This window comes from Paramormyrops kingsleyae, chromosome 16 (assembly GCF_048594095.1).
Source record: "Paramormyrops kingsleyae isolate MSU_618 chromosome 16, PKINGS_0.4, whole genome shotgun sequence".
NCBI lineage: Eukaryota > Metazoa > Chordata > Actinopteri > Osteoglossiformes > Mormyridae > Paramormyrops > Paramormyrops kingsleyae.
In genome coordinates, this window is record NC_132812.1 from 3,969,685 (window position 1) to 3,988,359 (window position 18,675).

Here is an 18,675-nt window from a genome sequence, read left to right on the forward strand (position 1 = left end):
CCTGTGAGCAAACAAGCTGCCTCTTTGACCCCCTCGTTGAGCCGCTGGGTCTCTTTCACAAAGCAGCAGAGGGCGCCGCTGGTCACCCTGCACCCTGCCCCCCCCCCCGCCGACGTACGCACAGATACTTTTAAACCTTCTGAACTTTTGTGACTGTTTAATCTTCTGCCTGGTGTTTCTTTGCTCCCTGATGGATTCCCTTCCTCTAATTCCTCCTTCATCCCTTCATTCTCCTCTTCCTCTCCATCCTGCGTCTCCATCCTCTTCCTCTTTTCCTCATCCTGTGTCCCGGGCCACAGTCTGCCCTCTGCTCCGCGTACGACATTCTGCAAGGGGACGTGCGGCCCGTCCGGAAATCAGTCCGCGCCCTGGTGGCTCTCGACACTGACAAAGAGAGCAAGACTGAGAGCGAGCCTGTGGGTGTGGATGCACCCGCAAGCCCCGCCCCTCAGGCTCCGCCCACTGGCTGGCGCATCTGGGACTGGATCAGCTCCAGCCTATTGCACGTCTTCTGTCTGGTCCTGCTCTTTGTGGCGTACAACTGGAGTGAGCTGAAATAACATGACCTTGACTCTCGGCCTGCATGCAGCCGCCACCTCTCCGCCTCTTCTTCCCTCTTTCTCTTCCTCATTTTCTCTTATTGGTAGCATCCTTTTAAGTTCCCCGCACAGAGGATAAGGTTTAGGTAGCGCTCTCAAAAGATTTGTGCAATCTTAAGGCAAAACCACACCCAAAAACTGGTATGGGGGTTTCGTCTAAGGTTGGAGGAAGTCCCACAGTGCATATACACCCACACACACACACACACACACACACACACACCCAGGAGGACATATATACATGATAGCAATATGGGACAGAGAGTTGGGAGTGGGACAGAGGGAGCTGTTTGTACTGTATAGCGCTGAGACACAGCTCTTTCTAACTGCTTTTAGGGGCTTCCCCGTCTTGTTCCAGACAGCCAATGCTGCTCAGTTGGCTGCCTCATCTCGTCACATCGGGAAAGCACCTGTGACATAGAGCAGGCCGGAAGAGCAACGCTGAAATAGCCTTAGTCTAGCCAGCGGGGCTCAGCCTTGCTTTAGGTTTCTCAATCCAGCGCTCAGGGACCCCCAGATGGTCCATGTTTTTGCTCCCTCTCAGCTCCCTACCAGACAGTGCCTGAGCACCGGATTGAGGAACATTGCTTTGGACTGTTGCAAATGCAACACAGGCTTTGAAACTTGAAAACCAAGTAATTCTGCTTACTTATTTCCATTGAAAGGACATGTTAGCAGCTTGGACAAGTACAGTAGCCCTGAGGACCCCTGTAGCCTCCTTGCTAAGCTGCACAGTCACATAATGGCTTCACTTGTTATACTCCCAAAGGCTCTGGGGAAAGCTTCATGTCACACTCAGCTACAGGAACTACATGCTCTGTTGTCTTATTGCTTTGTCGCCCAAGACCAAAATGTCACTCTCGATATCGCTAAACCCTCCAGGTATATGACAGTACCATATTTTGCCATGAAGTCCAGGTACACATCAGAAGACTCACTACTTGCAACACTGACAATTCCTCCAGAGATTTGAAGATAATGTTTCTGGGCTGAAATAATATTTCTGGGCCTCTGACTCTCTGCCAACATTTATCCAAATTTCTGTGACAAACACATCCCTGATGTTTCCACATGTTCATTGAGCGGCCTCAATGGGGATGTTTCAGTAGAGAACATCTCCCAGATGATGAATAACATGAAAGACTCATGTTTTTTTTTCCTTCATTTCATACAGAGAACATTGAGTAGACGAGTTGAATTGTGTTGTATGACACATTCTCACACAGAACTGTGATAACAATGATATTAGCTTCTGTTCAGACTTAATACCCATAATTCTGCACTAATGTGAGGCTTTTATAAGGAGCTGTCAGTGTTGTTTTCTGAGCTCAGTAAACTGCCAGACTGTTGTGTAAAGGTTGTTGTTTTTTCTCTCTGCACACACACAACAGATGACCGATATCTGAACGGCTTACAAAGCATCAAATCAAAAGGGCTTTATGGTTCAGAATGTATATCCAGTACCTGTAAGTTGCCAGATCTGTATTCCTGTTAATTGAGCGATTTTTGGCCTTCCTTTATCTTTATTGCTATGCTCTTTGATTATAATGCAGCAATAAAGTGCTGTCCTCAGACAGAGAGATGACTGTTCCCTAATCAGCTCCTCCTAGTGGCTCATAAACACTACAGATCATCCTGCTTTCTGATTTGCCCTGATTTTTCCTTATGTTCCACAGGCTTTTAGATATTCCGCTGTTGCCATGCCAACCAGTAGTGTTTATTTTGGGCTCATTTGCTGCTTCCAAGGCTTTAATTCACTCAGCATTGATGTGGATGCTTTTGTGATGCTTGTATTTTTATGACCTATATGGTACTGTATATTGCACAGGTAATAAATGTATAGTTTGGATTACTTTACTGCTCTGTGTCAGGCGGTGAGCTCCTGGAGAGGGGGGGGGGGGCGATAAGGAGACAGTGGTGCTGGTTTTTCACCTTGACTGAACATTGTCCCAAATTATATCTTTTGAAAAAAGAACAGATGGTCTCTCTTAAGAAAAAAAGGAATGTGATGAAACTGCAGCATTTTTTACAAGAGTGACAGTGTAAGTATTTGTACCTGGAGCATGAAATGCTGTGATTTGGACAGTCCATGCGGCGAGGGCCTGGATCTGACTCCCACCTCATGCTGGGGACATGTTTGCATATTTGCCGTGGTTCAGCATGTGAAAGATAGATACCTGATGAGATTCACAATGCTGTTACATCATGGCTCTCAAGCTTTAGTAGACCAAAAACAAAGGGGTTTTTGTATGTTCCGCCTCTGTCTACCTGCCAGTCAGATAAGCCACTGCTTTCCAGGACTTTTATTTATTATGATGGGACGGGCGCCGTGCTCGGCCGGTGGCATAAAGACGAGGACAGACATACAGGGGAAAAATGCCACCCACCCAAATGAGCTTGGGGGTCGACGCCGCCTCCACACTGCCGGGACGCCCCACTCAGTGCACGCCCCCCCGTCCCCCGGAGTGGGACTTCCTGTGTTCAGTTCAGGGATACTGTCACCAAAGTAAAGAGCGACAGAGTCTCTCACAACTCTGAGCTTTCATTTTAGAGCTTAGAAACCAGGACAACAGTTGGTGCCTTCATATTTATATTTATTCATTAAAGTAATAATTAAATTGTATTTATTTATCAAATTTTTTTAAAGATGTTGATACATTTCTTGTGTTTGTCCTCTTGGTGTCTCTCACATATGTAAGTGTGAACATCTGTGCAAACACTGTGCCACACCACATCACACTAGCACACGTGAAAGGAATACCCATGAGAGGGACACGTACACATGTGACGGCGACACAAACACATATGGCTCTTTTGTTTATGCTCTCAGTTCCCTTCCTGGACAGTCAGACCATATTGATTTTGTCTCTTTTTCGCACTGCCTGCTTTTCCTCCCTCTCCTTCGTCCTCTCTCTTCCTCTCTCCCTCCTTTCTTCCGCTGTCTGTCACAGGAGAAGCTGTGCCTTCCTCACCACATACTTGAAGAGAAGGGCCTGATGAAGGTCAGCACCACCGTACAGGCGCTGGTGGAGGAAGCGGCCAGCAAGCAGGCCTCGTTTACGTGAGCGCGGCTGGGCAAGGCTATGGGTGGCGGCACGACGGGCGCCGTGCTCAGCCGGTGGCATGAAGACGAGGACAGACATACAGGGCAAAAATGCCACCCACCCAAATGAGCTTGGGGGTCGACGCCGCCTCCACACTGCCGGGACGCCCCACTCAGTGCACGCCCCCCCGTCCCCCGGAGTGGGACTTCCTGTGTTCAGTTCAGGGATACTGTCACCAAAGTAAAGAGCGACAGAGTCTCTCACAACTCTGAGCTTTCATTTTAGGGCTTAGAAACCAGGACACCAGTTGGTGCCTTCATATTTATATTTATTTATTAAAGAGTCATCCAGCTGGGTGAGGGATGTATAATTTGCAGTGTATCCAAGCTATATATTTTAATATTTAATATATGATTCTGGGTGTAGGTCAGATTACTCTGTTCTGTGTATTCTGGTAGGAGGCTGGTTTAGGCCCAGTCTATGCATGAGCTTTGTCACAGACTCACTGCCCAGAGGTCCAGGCAACCTGATAGCATTGCTGCAGCTTGTGAGGAAGGTTGCGTGTAAATCAGGGGGCGTGTCTCTCTCAGGACACTGTGGATCCACTGTGGGGAAGGAGTTCTTCACCTGCTTTTGTCAATGTGTCTGTGTGAGTGAGTGAGTTTGAGAGAGAGAGAGAATTTTTGTAGTTTCCCCCAAGAGGGTCTTACAGGACACAGCATTTGGATGATCCTGCACTGAATGATGTTGGAACACCACATGACCACCCCATGTCATTGGTCCACAGGAAGGACATTAGCGAGGCAGAGCATTGCCTGGCCTTCACTGCACATAAACTGTTTTGTGTTTGAGACGCACAGTCCAGCAGTGCTACAGTGGCAGCCTGATGGTCCAGCAGTGGTGCTGTTGTAGTGCCAATCCGTAAGCTCTGCTGGACATTTGATGTGCTTCAGCTCCCATTAAACTGTGTTTATACTGTTTAATTAAAGTCATTGTTGGAACAGGGGCCACTCTCTCCAGAGGTGGTTCATTGAAAGATGACATCAGAATCTGCCACTGCTTGGGGAAAAAGGTAGAAATTTACTACCACTGTGAAAATACTGAGAGACTCCGTGTGTGTGTGTGTGTGCGTGCGTGTGTGCGTGCGTGCGTGAGACAGGAAAGGTTTACTGTGTAAGAACCCGCATTCACAATGCGACTAAGCAAGAAATTTGTCTGATGTTAGCAGACAAAACTAAGCTGTCTTTTGATATCAATAGGAAACAAAAAAATTAAATAACATAAAACTGTTACATTTAAAAATCACACCGAATACTTTTGTGCCTAATATGATTATTAGGATGCGTATTGTAAGAGTGACGTGGATCCATGATGTGCTGATGGTCTGTGTAAGTTGCCGGGGAAGGTGTAGAATGTCGCACTAGTGTGCAGAGCCTGCACAGCTGTTCATTCCATTAGTATCAGTAACACTAGCTGTCAGCTATAGGCAATTGTGCTATAGATTAATGGATGGAAAAAAAGGATTTGCTGCCTCGCTGCAGGTCAGCAACTTGGTATTTCATTAGTTTTAAGTCTTTATTGCAGACATCCCACCTCTCCCAGAAGTTCTGGGAGTCTCCCGCAAATCGACAGCAGCTCCGACACCCGCAAATGATGTGCAATGTCCCGGAAATCTGTCGTTTTGCTATTCAGTTGTGGAAAATTAGCCGGCTAGAAGTTTTACTGCTGCAACCTTGCCCCAAATTTTACACCCACACCCCAGTCGGCAATATATAGCACTACAGTAATACCAGCCAAGCACTGGCCAGCACCCCCACCCTCCCGGATGCCCCTCATCTGCCTCCCTGAAATCAATATCCCTAAGGTGGGATGCTTGTTATTGGTGGGAAATGTCGGGAATTATGAAGGGATGTTTAATGCTTGAACTAGGAGACACTATATAAATGGGGCTGAGGCAAATATACATAAACATATGAGCATCAGTATGTTTTGTCTTTCCAAAGGGAGATTAAATGTAAATATTGTATGTTTATAATTACGACAGTTTGGGAAATCACATCTATTTCTGGATATCAAGGCTGACAGCCATGTAGCTTGATAAAGATCCTTATGAACAGCTATTCAGTTTAGGTTTTGTCTTGAAACATCCAGTGACTCATGAAGACTGATGTGGAGGCCAACCTCATTATAGGAAGATGTTCTGTTTTATAAACTGCTTAGAGAAAATTTATCTGAAAAAAAGATTTATATGTTTTGAAATTGATAGGATGCATGCAATTAAATGGCTAAATTAATTGTGACCACTGTACTTAGGGGACTGGGGTTTCTGCGAATGTTACAGGAAGCCTAAACACCTTAATGACACCAACAAAGGAGACATGAAAGTATTCATTTCAGGCAGATGCAGTGATTTTTACCGGGCTGCCATGGAAATTTCTCCTAGGACAAACTTCCTATGTTTTGCTTGTTTACATTGTTAACCAGCTCCCTTTCGGAAATGTAGCCGTGTTTTGAATAAGCGCTGATTGATGCTCCGGGGAATAATCATGACCATGTAACACTATAAGAGGTTAGAGGATGGATGGAGCATTTATGACGGTGTGGTTGCCGTGTTTGTAACACCAGCTAATTATCGATATTCAGTTAGAGTTTATGTGCAGCTGAAGGAGAGTAATCAAGGGCATTTTATGATTTCATCTTGTACATTTTTACTTAAACATTTTGGCAGGTCAAAAACGTGAAAATTCTCATACAATGGAAGTTGTGTTTATAGATTGCATTTTGTTCAATGCAGACGCTTGCTTTAAAATTCAAATAGATTGTTTTTAATTGAAGAATATTATAACTGTACTGTAGCTAAATTATTGCTGCAGACCTCATAAAATAAAGTGTGGGAAAGCGAAAGAGGACTGCTAAGCACAGGGCACATTCACATCTACATGTGTTTACTCCCAATCAGCTGATGTTCTGAAGTTTCTCATGAAACGAGTGAGGTGGTGGTCAGTTATACTGGTTTTGCATTATCTACAGAATTTAACAGGTTTGTCAACTCACAGATCACCCTTCAGTCTTACACAAATGTCACATTGCATATTTATCTCGAGCTGTATTCTGTCACATCTAGAGCAGATGTTTCCTACTTTCTACAAAACTGGACTATAATGGCTTTAATTCTACTTATTTTTAAACTAAAGATCTATGTTTTTCAATATTGAAAAATGAAGTACTTAATACTTTATTATACATTCATGTGGCATTTCTAAAGTTATATGATGTACAAACGTTAGATAATGACACAGACATATCCAAACTGTCACCTTAATTGCTGGTTACTGTAAATAATGTACATACTTCAAATGTTACTTTAACAATAAACCCTTGTTTAAAGAGCTGTGTGTTTGACTGATGCTATTGTATAACTTAGCAGACAGCCTGTCAGCACCGCAGTGGCTAGAGTTGCAGTGCAGGAAATGAGCTTGAGACCACAGTTACCCCAGTTTAGTCCCTGCTGAGGGCTTTCTGTGAACACTGTTGACCTGTAAATGGGAATTCAGCTCAGAAATATGAGAATTGAGGATCAGCATTTTGGTAGCACCAGGCAACGGAGTATAACACCAAATCATTCCTTTGTGTCTAAGTATCTGCAACTGGCAACTTTCGGAAGCAGTTACTCAGGTTTCAGCTTAATTTTTTTTAACAATACAACTGCCTTGCATATTTTCACTTCGCTTCCAATTTCCCACAAATCCTTAGGAGCTCAGAAACATGACCACCGTGATCTTTAGATCAGGAAACAAGGATGCATACGACTTTATGAATATGTTAAAGATCAGATAGACTATATTTAAAAATCCCATTGACTGCTGACAGGGCAGGAGGAGTGACTGTCACTGATTACACTAGTGCTCAGGCATCCCTTAGCAGCCTTTGGAGAGTTTTTCTTACACAAAAATGTTATGAGGGCAGAATGAAAAATGATTGATTCAGAGAGATAACCAATCAGATTGTAGAGGAGGTGGGACTGACATCTGATTGATTGACACCCTGCAAAGGAAGCTCATAGGTGAGGGTAGGAAGGTAGTTGGACCGGTAAATTGAAAGCTTCGACAGACTCAGCTCTCTCTGCCTAGACAGAGCAATACCACATCCACATAACTGCCGACACTGCACGGATCCACCTGTTGATCTCGTACTTCCTTCTTCCCTCATTCACAAACAAGACCCTGAGATACTTAAACTCCTCCACTTGAGTTAGTAACTCATTCCCAACCTGGAGAAGGCAATCTACCATTTTCCGGTTGAGAGCCAATGGACTAAACTGCATACTGGCTTCTTGACACTCAGCCGCAAACCGGCCCAATACATGGTGGAAGTCCACATCATCCACAAAAAGCAAAGATGCAATCCTGAGGTCACCAACCTGGACACCCTTCACCCCTTGAGTGCACCTAGAAATTCTGTTGATAAAAATTATGAACAGAATCAGTGTCACAGTACAGCACTGATGGAGGCTAACACCCACTGGAAACAAGTCTGATTTGCTGCGAACCAAACACTTGTGGCAGATATAAAGGGATCTAAATGGCCCATGACAGTGGGCCTGGCTCCCCATACTCCCAGAGCTCCCCCTACAGGACCCCTCAAGGATCACAACATATGGACCCTCCTCTCCAGTACCCCGACATAGACCTTCCCAGGGAGGGTGAGGAGTGTGATCCCTCTGAAGGTGGAACACCTCCAGCCTCCTTTCTTAATGAGTGGGACCACATTCATCTGCCAATCCAAAGGCACTGTCCCAAACCTCCACACAATGTTGAATAAGCATGTCAACCAAGACAGCCCAACAACATCCAGAGCCTTCAGGAACTCAGGCCGAATCTCATCCACCCCTAGAGCCTTGCCAAAAAGGAGGTTAACTACCTTAGTGGCCTCAGCCCTAATGATGGACGAGTCCTCCAAGAAAGGCATGTCAGCGGAATTCACAAAGTCCTTCTACCATCCAACTAAATCCCCAGTTGAGGTCAACAGCACTCGCTCCCTGCTGTAAACAGCATGGGTGAAGCCCTGATTCCTCCTGAATTGCCTAACAGGTTGTCAGAATCTCTTCTAGACCAACTGAAAGTAATTTTCCATGGCCTCACTGAATTCCTCCTACACACGTTTTTGTCTCTGCAACTGCCAGTGCCGCATTCAACCTGACCTGCAGGTACCTGTCAGCTCCTTCCAGAGTCCCACAAGCTAACCATGATCGGAAGACCCCCTTCTTCAGCCTGATGGCTCCCTTAACCACTGGATTTGGGGGCTGCCACTGTTATGGCCATAGCTCTGCACAGCTGCATCAGCAAAGGAAGCACAGAACATGGCCCACTCACGCTCAATATTTCCAGCCTCCACTGAAATGTACAAGAAGTTCTACCAGTTGTATCAGCTAAAGATTTCCCAGACAAGGGCCACCACACTCTCACTCCACATTTGTGTCTACCAGGTCTGTTTGACATGGGCCCCTGTGCTGTCTGATCAGACTCATGGCCAGATGGTGATCAGTTGACAGCTCAGCTCCTCTCTTACCCCAATTGTCCAACACATACCTATGTCGTACCTCCTGTATATACCTGTGGACCTCCAGATCTGATGATATGATTACAAAATTGATCATTGATCTAAGACCTTGGGTGTTACGGTTCCAGGTGCACTTATGAACACCCTTATGCTCAGACATGGTGTTTGTCATGGACAAACTGGGGCTAATACAGAAATCCAATAACAGAGCACCACTTCAGATCAGGCAGCTCGATCTGCCCCGATCTCTCAATCGTACCCCTCCATATTTCCTTATTACCCATGTGGTGTTGAAGTCCCCCAGTATAACAGAGTCCACTGAGGGGGTGCGTCCCAGCACCCCATCCAAGGCCTCCAAGAAGACCGGACACTGAACTTATTTCATAGTGCACAGGCTCAATCCATAGTCAGAATCCGATGGAGTTCTCTTATTCCCCAATGAACTCCAATGTATTCACACTGAACCAGGGGGCTGAAGTAGACCGACAACTGCCCAGCACCTCTCCATAGTGCAGTTGAGTGCAGCTTCCCTCTAAGAGTTTGGTTCCAGAACCCATGCTGAGCTTTTTGGTCTGAGCCTGGCCATACCTAGTCTCGGGTTTCTTTCCCACCAGAGGGGTTATGTTCCACGTTCCTGAAGCCAGTGGGCCGGTCCGCCAAAGCCCCTGTCAACTGCCGACCTATCAACATACTCGATTTTCCAAAGTGTCAGTGCTCAGCAATAAACTGGTATCCCATCCTGCATTGGACATAATGTTTCCTAGGACAGGTCTCAGATTTATGGGTGAGATAGAAGCAGATGCTGTTAACCAATCGCTGACCTTTTATTTTTGAAAAATGCAAAGAGAACATCAACCAGGACTGGCACACACCAGTCAGCAGTTCACACTGACCCATCAACACAGCTAACACTGCAGCTGGAGTGAGACAGGTAAGCACTGGACACTTGGTAGGCGGGGCCTCGTGAAAAGGCACTGCGGACATCCAGCTTGTGATCACAAAGTCATCACCTTAAGCGTTCAAGTACTTGGCGTGGTGTTTGATGTGGTCATTGATGAAGGAGAAAACAAAGAAATAACTGTGGTCATAGCCCTGGAGAAGGACAGAAAAACAACACAAAATAAAATTTGAGAACAGACCATGGAAGGAAGACGAAGTGATGTCACAACTCAGTTTGTAAATCTCAATATACTGTCACACAGCTGAAATACAATTTAAACCTGTACCTCACATTTAATAAGCAGCTGAATTTCCCAGAAACCAAACTGATACATTCACACAATACATTTATAATAAATACCAATCTTTGCCTGATATACTGCATACATTTCACTGCTCATTTCCTTGCACAATACTAGAATTTGCTAGTATTATAACCCATGTTGCAGCCTCATGCTAAAATAATTAAAATTAATTTTTTCCCCTAATAAATCTACACCCAATACCACATTAATGACAAAGTCAAAACAAAATTTCAGATATTTTTGTTTCTTTACTAAAAATAAAATTTTTGGACATTACATTGACATAAGTATTCAGATCCTTTGGTGTGATACTTTGACCCACTTCTAATGATCATTGTAAGATGTTTCTGCAATTTGTTTGGAGACCACTTATGGTTAATTCAATTGATTGGATTTGATTTGCAAAGGCACAGAACTGTCTATATAATGGTGCCACAGCTAACAAGGTATATCAGAGCAAAAAACAAGTGAAGGGGTTGAAGGAATTGCCTGCAGAGGCAGGATTGTGTCGAGGCACAGATCTGGGGAAGGCTACAAAAAAAACGCAGCACCGGAGGTTCCTAAGAGCACAGTGGCCACTATCATACTTAAATGGAAGAAGTTTGGAACAACCAAGACCCATTCTAATGCTGGCCACCTGGCCAAACTGAACAGTTAGGAGAAGGGCCTTGGTAAGAGGCGACAAGAACCCAATGAGGGCTCTTATACAGCTGAATTTAAAATGAGAATTTAGTGATCAGTGGTCATTGTTTACACACCACAGCACACAACATCGAAATGTGTCCTCTGCATTTAACCCATATGTGACATCGTAACATAGCAGGGGGCAGCTAATTCAGCGCCCGGGGAGCAGTGCTTGTGGGCGGTACCTTGCTCAGGGTACCTCCCTGATCAGGGATTCGAACCTGCAATCTTTCAATTAATTATAAGTGCGCTTCCCTAACCATGAAGCCACCACTGCCCTGGTGGAGAACCGGTGTGGAGATGGGAGAAACTTCCAGAAGGACGACCATCACTGCAACACCAATGTGGGCTCAGGAAAAGCCTCAGTAAAAGACACATGAAATCCCATGTGCAGTTTGTAAAAAGGCATCTGAAGAACGTTCAGACTGTGAGAAACACGATTCTGTGGTCTGATGAAACCAAGATTAAAATGTCTGGTTTCAGTGAAACACAGTGGTCACAGCATCATGCTGTGGGGTGTTTGTCAGTGGCAGGGACTGGGAGACAAGTCAGGGTCGAGGGAAAGTTGAATGGAGATGAAGCTGCTGCAGAGCGCTCTAAACCCTCAGACTGGGCTGAAGGTTTACCTTCCAACAGGACAATGACCCTAAGACAATGCAGGAGTGGCTTAATGTCCTAGAGTGGCCCAGCTCAGTCCGGACTTGAACCCAATCAAATATCTATGGAGAGACATGAAACGAGCTGCCCACTGACAGACCCCATCCAAAATGACAGACTCTGGCTGGAGAGGATCTACAGAGGAGAGTAGCAGAAAATCCCCAAACCCAGGTCTGCAAAGCATGTCATGTCGTACCCAAGAAGATTTAAGGCTGTAATCACTGCAAAGGGTGTTTCAGCTAAGTGATGAGTTAAGGGTCTGAATACTTATGTCAGTGTGATGTTTCATTTTATTGTTAATAAATCTGGAAAAAGTCTAGTTTTTGCTTTGTCATAACCGAGTATTGTATGTAGATTTATGAGGAAAAAATTAATCAAAATGATTTTAGCACAAGGATGCAACACAAAATTTGCTAAAAGTGAAGGACTGAAAACTTTCTGAATGCAGTCTTAAATAAATGAAATAGTTTTCTTCCCTTTTTGCCACCAGATGGCACCACTTACCTGCTGCAGCCGAAACACCACAGGGATCTTTTTTTCGGTGCAGGCTGCAATGAGGTTGTCTGGGAGCAGCTGGCCAGCTGAGAGGAACTGATCATCACGACCCTGGTCGATCAGGATGTCCAGCTGGGGCCCAGAGTAGGACCCCACCAGTGTGGTGGCATCATAAGTCTGGAACAGAAACAGCCACAGTCCCTTATTTAGAGGCTTTCACTCCAGAAACGATCTTAATTGATCAGACCACATGAGGTGTTACAAAATACTGCATACTTTAAAGTCTAAAACTTTAATTTAAATTTATCTAATCAATCGCCACAGGCAAAAGGTCTTTAAACCGAGGTGCATTTCTGCTCTTTGATCTGGCTTATCTCTGTCCCTCCAGCAGAGTTTGGCATAAATTATTTTAAACCGAACAATGAGTTATTTGGCTGAGGGCTGTCGGCAATAAAATAACCATTAAATATTTAATCACCTTCAAAATGACAACTCACTTTAGGATGAGACATAAAAAGTGCAAAAACAGTTCAGCTGTATCCTCACTGAGTTTGAGTGTTTCAGACTTCTAACAAACACTATATAACAAACAGTTCTGCCAAGCATCTGCCAAAACCTCAGATAAATGATTAATGAGTTAACTGGAAGCAATCGGTAAATTCAACACTGGAGATCTAGCTGCAAGCGTATTATAAAGCATAACAGGGTTTTAAACTGCAGCTATAGTGAATTTCTGAATGTCATCACGACCGATACATAGAATATAAAGCGGGTGCCAATTAAAATGTGTTTCCTTAATTAAGGTTTCCACTTCTGCTTTTAATCCTGCAGAGCCCTTTGTCTGCTGGTTGAATCGACGGGATGATTTCATTCCTATTAAATGGCCCGTTGGTTACAGAGGCCCTATAATCTCCCGATAATCCCTGCTTAGTGGGACCAGGGATCCCACATGCTTCAGGCCCTGGAAGGAACATCTGAAGCATAACAAACTGTGGAGGGTCCTTTCCCAGCCACAGAGAGCCACAGCAGGTCCCGGACAGCTGGCAGGGTGCTGACACACGCCCCCCCCCCCACCCTACCTCCCATTTCGACTTGTCGGGGCCCAGGTATCCGGCGAAGGCCTTCTGTCCCCAGGCACACTGCATGGGGTTACAGATGGGGGCGAATGCGGACACAGCCTAGACAGGGAGGCAGGACGTGGGTAAGAGCAGCCAGCCCTCCATGGCGAGGGCGGCAAGTCAGCCTCAACATGCACATTCACAGCAACACAGGGCCACTCATTACCACTGAAGACAGGTCTGTTATGCTCATTTACAGATGTAAGGGTTTGAATGTGGAAAACCTGCCTTGTACTTCCCTGGGTTGCTCAAGGCGCATATGAGGGCACCATGGCCGCCCATAGAGTGACCCGAGATGGACATCTTCTCGGGGTCAGCCGGGAAATGGGCGCTGATTAGACGGGGCAGCTGAGGGGTGCAGAGAGAGAGGTAACAGGACGGCGGGAGGCTCACCCAACAAACTGCGTTTACATTTTTCAACAGATAACCTTTTAATATACTTTATGTAAGGGATAAAACACGACAAGGTGTGCCGCTATACGAAAATAATCAACAACAGCTTGGCATAATGTGGCCTGGTGTATATTAACATGTTTAACAAAAACATTAAAACGCATTAATACAGGACTGTAATTAGGCTGCCAGAACTACCTGTGCAGTTACATGAAAATAATCAACACCCATGTGACATCTCTGGACCAATAAGCAAACAGTATTTATCAAAGCTGGGGTATAAATAAAGTTAAATAGAGCTGACTTCTATAAATCACTTTATAGAAGTCTACTTTACAAATGCCACTCGCACCATTCTTCCACTCTATCGCCCCCTGCTGGGGATTAAGCACAGCTGCATTTAGAGGCCTGTGTTACTGATCGCAGCCCGTTTAGGTGACAAGTCACCATGGCGCTTCAGCTCGCAGTCAGTCACCCGCAGATCATTAACCGTAACCTCAGCTGTAATCAGGTTCAAAGAAAAACAGCTCACACTGCACTCATAACACAACCCCGGACGACCCCAGACCTAGTTACACACGACACTGATAGAGTTTTCCAACTATTACGTCGAGAGAGATCAGCACTGACCCAGGCTGGGTTTGTTTTTACCATTATAATCTGGAAGGTGACTCAGGCCTGTGGGCTGGAGTGGTAGCTGGCTGGGCCACTGTAATGGCCAGATAAAATTAGGTATGACTCTACCAGAATAGAGAAAATTAGTAGAATAAATGATGTATATTTTTGTTTTTTATATTCACTAAAAGTCCTGCCTGGAAGAGTGCCCTGAAAATGTTCTTCTGTTAGACTCTTGCTGTCTGTAAGACAATGGAGTGTGTAACCCATCTGAGAATGTAATGTCAAAACAGACGGCCAAAGGAGGACTCTGGCCTTGATGACAGAAACCACAACTGGAATGGACCATGGCCAAAGTCTTCTTTCTTTGTCATCATTTATCATTCAGAAGGACAGTAAGGGAAACACGAGCTTAGAGGTACATCCTGATAATCTGAAAATGGAAGCACAATATACCAGCGTCCTGAGGCTTCGCCCAAACAATGAGACGGTGGTATCAGGGCTTAACGACAGTCCACTGAGACAGACAGCCGACCTCAGGGAACAAAACACGAAGGGCCTCCACAGCCGCCTGTCGCCCCAGGACCTGCAGGCTGGGCCATACTGACAGACCGCTGCTGCACAGACAGATGAATTCTAGAAAGTTCTCCCTGAGGAAAGCCAAATTACCTCTATTTTCCTCCAAATCTGATTGGAGTAACAATCCAACAGGCTGACATGCTTTTAATGGTCTAGATGCAAGGGGGTATTGGGGGCGGGGCCACGGGCAGGGCAGAGGTGGGGCCACAGGTTGGAATGGGGCGTGGCCACGGGCTGGACCGGGGGCGGGGCTTGTACCTCCTCCGTGACATAGGAGTACATGCGGTAGTTCTGCTTCCAGGGGTCCTCTGTGGCATTGACATAGAAACCCGCACCAGTCCCAAAGTCCCAGCTCTCCTCCTCCCCCTCGATGTTACAACCACCTGGGAAGCCAAGAGGGAGTTAGTGGAGAAGAGAAAGCAGGTGTGGGACACTGTTCCACTCCAAAGTCAGTGATGGCCAATCCGGGGCAATAGATGCTAATGTTTACTGCTCGTCTCAAATCACCTGACTGTTGCACTCGAACAGGCGGTAACCATGCAGCTTACACGCTCCAGGTGATGCCAGGTGTTTTTGCAGGGATCAAAAAGCCAGGAAACCCAAGAGTCTGCAAGTCAGTCTGAAGGAGGGACACCTATAGTGCCGGACAGGGGGTGTGGCTCACGTACGCGGGCTAGTGTCTGGTGCCACGATGATCAGGCCATGTTCAGACGCTGCCTGCTGGCTGCCCGCCTTGGTGATGAAGTTCTGCTCGGTGCAAGTCAGTCCTGTGTGTCAGGGAGAGCAAACCCACCATCAGAAGTGGTCACGCGCAGATAAGCACCACGCTTTTACCCTAAGTGATGTGCTTCCTGGCCGATGGACACTTTAGTCATGCTGAAATAGCACCGCAGGCCCCTCCTTGGACCCCTAACATTAAGCAGTCAATGCCAAGACCACTATGCCCCCTCAGGCTCCTGACATTATAGCATGAGCACTTCAGCAGCATCAGTCTTCAGGCTTGTCCTTCTCTTTCAGAAATGCCTTAATTCCTTAATATTTTAACATCACAAAGCCGGTTCCCAAGTGTCCCTATTTACACAATTTTGAGCCTTCATGTTTAACCAAAGACACATACTGTATACACAACTCAACTTCTCATTTATTCCAAGTCATTTATGCATTCAAACCCATTTTAAAAGACGCTTCTTTTAAGTTAAACATTCCTTTCAAAACTATAACGAAAGCATAACGAGAGCAGGTGTTTCTCAGACTGAGGTGAGTCCAGTAGGGGTGGGTGGAACTGGGGTTCCTGGCACAATGGGGAGAGGAACAGGGCAGGAACAGGCCATACGCCAAACCAGCATAGCTTCCAGTGCCTCTGTGGACGATCCACTAAAGCCCATGAACGGCTCAGTAAACAGTTTATGCTGAGGGAGCCTGTGGAAGGCTGCAGACCGTAAAGCCAGTGACAGCCTGTTCACCTGCCCAACATCTGATTCGGTCCAGCTGACAGGAATGATCCCATATTTACCCCCAACTCACCACATCTCCTGGGATATAGGATATATCCTAACCTAAAGAAAACAAGGGATGTGCTCTCTATTCCCATCTCTTCACATCTGGCCTTAGATTAGATTACAGCATAGGAGGTGCATGGCTCTATGGACTGGAAGAGTGCCTGGGTCCAGATAGTTACTGGTTCAAATCCTGTTGTTCGCAGATGAACCACATCACCACTGGACCATTCAACAAAGCTCTTAATACTAAAACCTGCTCTGGGGGTGTCAGAAAAATCACCAACCCTGTGTTCTGACCCCATAGAAGAGCATGACAGGATATGTAAAAACCAAAGAAATCCTAAGTCTCGGAACTTGTTCAAATGGCAAATAATGGATTATTATACAACATCATATATACTTCAAATCACATTCTGTACAGGGTCATGGTTATCCTGGAAGCAGCAGGCAAAATGCAGGGACACCTTAGATGGGAATGTATTCAAACAGCCTATTTTTCCAAAAGAATTCATCACCATCCTTATTGTTTATCAACTCCTTCGGAGAGATAAGCTGTTAAGTACAAACAGTTTGTAAAACATTATATAATGGATGAATTGTAGCTGACTGGTTTAATGTCTTTAAAAGCACCAGGCGGAGAGTGAGTTAAAACTCCATACTGTAGAGTTATCATTTATAAACTGAATTCTTGCAGGCTGATACATTAACTCACACACAGCATGAGGTATGGCCATACAGCCAATTTGACTGTAGTTACCTACCGGATAGCCAGTAGAGCACAGGGCATTTTTCGCTCTCGGCTTTCGGAGGGAGATAGATGGCAAACTTCATTCTGCATTTCAGTTCAGTGCTGAATACCCCCCATCAGGAGACAAAATGAGAATTAGACAAGCGAAAGTGTTTGCAGACAGTCACAACATGGGTGACTGAAACAGCCGGTGAAGTTGCAAATAGCAAGTTCCGATGCCTTCCGGGCGGTGGGGACATGGACGGGGACGGCGGCGGTGGGGACATTGACGGGGGCGGTGCGCGTGCGCCCGGGCCGCACCTGTCATGCTCGAAGACCTTCTGGAAGCCGCCGCAGCACTTGTTAGATGAAACCTGCGTCAGAGCCATAGCTTCTGCGGAAACAGGCAACAACCTTAACTACCCGCTTCCAGTTTCGGGGCAAGTGAACACTAAAATTACACTGCAATTTGCCATACACTCCACGGGGCCTATCTAATGACGGTGACAGTAATAGCGGGCTTCACTAAGTGATTCATCTGTGAAAGCGTTATAATAGTTTACAGAGCTCTATAGCATAATAAAATCAGCAAACTAAATATCAACATGCAACTGAGGAAAAGAAACGTGGCCAGTAGTGAAACAATCTTGCACATAAGTACAGTGGCAAAAAGGCGATCGGCATTGTGCGGAGCTGCGTTGTGTCGCCCTACCGATACAAAACGATTCGTTGTATCCAGCGGTAAGAATAAAGCGTAGTTTCATTGGAATACCTTATACTGTCTTTTGTACATACCTTTTTTGACGACTGACGTGCGTAAAAGTATTTTTAGTGCTGCCTTCTTAACGCACCCCAGCAGGATCGAGGTCTAGGGCACGTCATCGGTGACGTTTACGCTGGACGCTCCTCCCGACCGGGGAAACGAATCAAGTGTATGAGCGACAGGTGGCGCTATTTTCAAAGCAATCTACGTCAGAGACGCTATATTGTTATATTTCAAGTGTGTATAAGGGTTGTTCAGATCGACACGTTACTAATTTAGGACGTATTAACATTTAAAAGTATAAAAAAAACACAAATAATTATTTTCTTAGAAGGTGCTAACAGTATTTTCTCAAAAACTTTAAATTCACTTTCATGCTTTCTGTGCTTACACTCAACACATATGTATCTACAATGACAGACTGTGACGCTAAAAGTCCATGACAATTATGAATGTGTAAAAGTTAAAAGGGATACGTTTACGTGTTTGTAAATATTAAGCAAATCTTAACAAGTTTAAACAATAGTTTTGAATTGCATTTTATTTTCATTTTTATGGAGTTTTTATTTTGAAAATTTTATAAACAGTATTTTACAGCCTTATAATAGACATTTTAAAACAGACACTATATTACAGATTAATAATCATAATTTAAAAACAAATATTAACAGTAACATATGTCAAAATCCTATTGCCATA

General features: G+C 45.2%; 2 protein-coding genes across 8 annotated transcripts in view; one reads left to right on the forward strand and one right to left on the reverse strand.

Moving 5' to 3' along the window:
* lrch1 (leucine-rich repeats and calponin homology (CH) domain containing 1) overlaps positions 1-7,032 on the forward strand; it is a 66,547-nt gene extending 59,515 nt beyond the window's left edge. For 4 of the 6 annotated variants that reach the window (XM_023831765.2, XM_023831767.2, XM_023831768.2 and 1 more), the window contains one exon: positions 300-2,456. In XM_023831765.2, coding sequence (XP_023687533.1) covers positions 300-560 — 261 coding nt within the window. In that variant the 3' untranslated portion in view covers positions 561-2,456. Of the gene's footprint in view, positions 1-299; positions 2,457-3,550 lie in introns of those variants that run through there. The other 2 variants (XM_023831769.2, XM_023831771.2) reach the window with 1 other exon arrangement.
* Positions 7,033-10,005: 2,973 nt separating this feature from the next.
* Positions 10,006-18,113, reverse strand: esd (esterase D/formylglutathione hydrolase). Of its 2 annotated transcripts, none has more exons than XM_072700292.1 (9): positions 18,010-18,113; positions 17,535-17,609; positions 17,248-17,336; positions 15,656-15,754; positions 15,246-15,370; positions 13,629-13,748; positions 13,362-13,460; positions 12,292-12,459; positions 10,006-10,294 (listed from the first exon to the last, which is right to left on the reverse strand). In XM_072700292.1, the coding sequence occupies exons 2-9, from the start codon at positions 17,600-17,602 to the stop codon at positions 10,214-10,216; spliced, it is 849 nt and encodes a 282-aa protein (XP_072556393.1). In that variant the 5' UTR covers positions 17,603-17,609; positions 18,010-18,113; the 3' UTR covers positions 10,006-10,213. The 2 variants fall into 2 exon arrangements, with proteins under 2 accessions (XP_072556393.1, XP_072556394.1); XM_072700293.1 differs by having other exon boundaries at positions 17,535-17,604; positions 18,009-18,112.
* Positions 18,114-18,675: the final 562 nt, after the last annotated feature.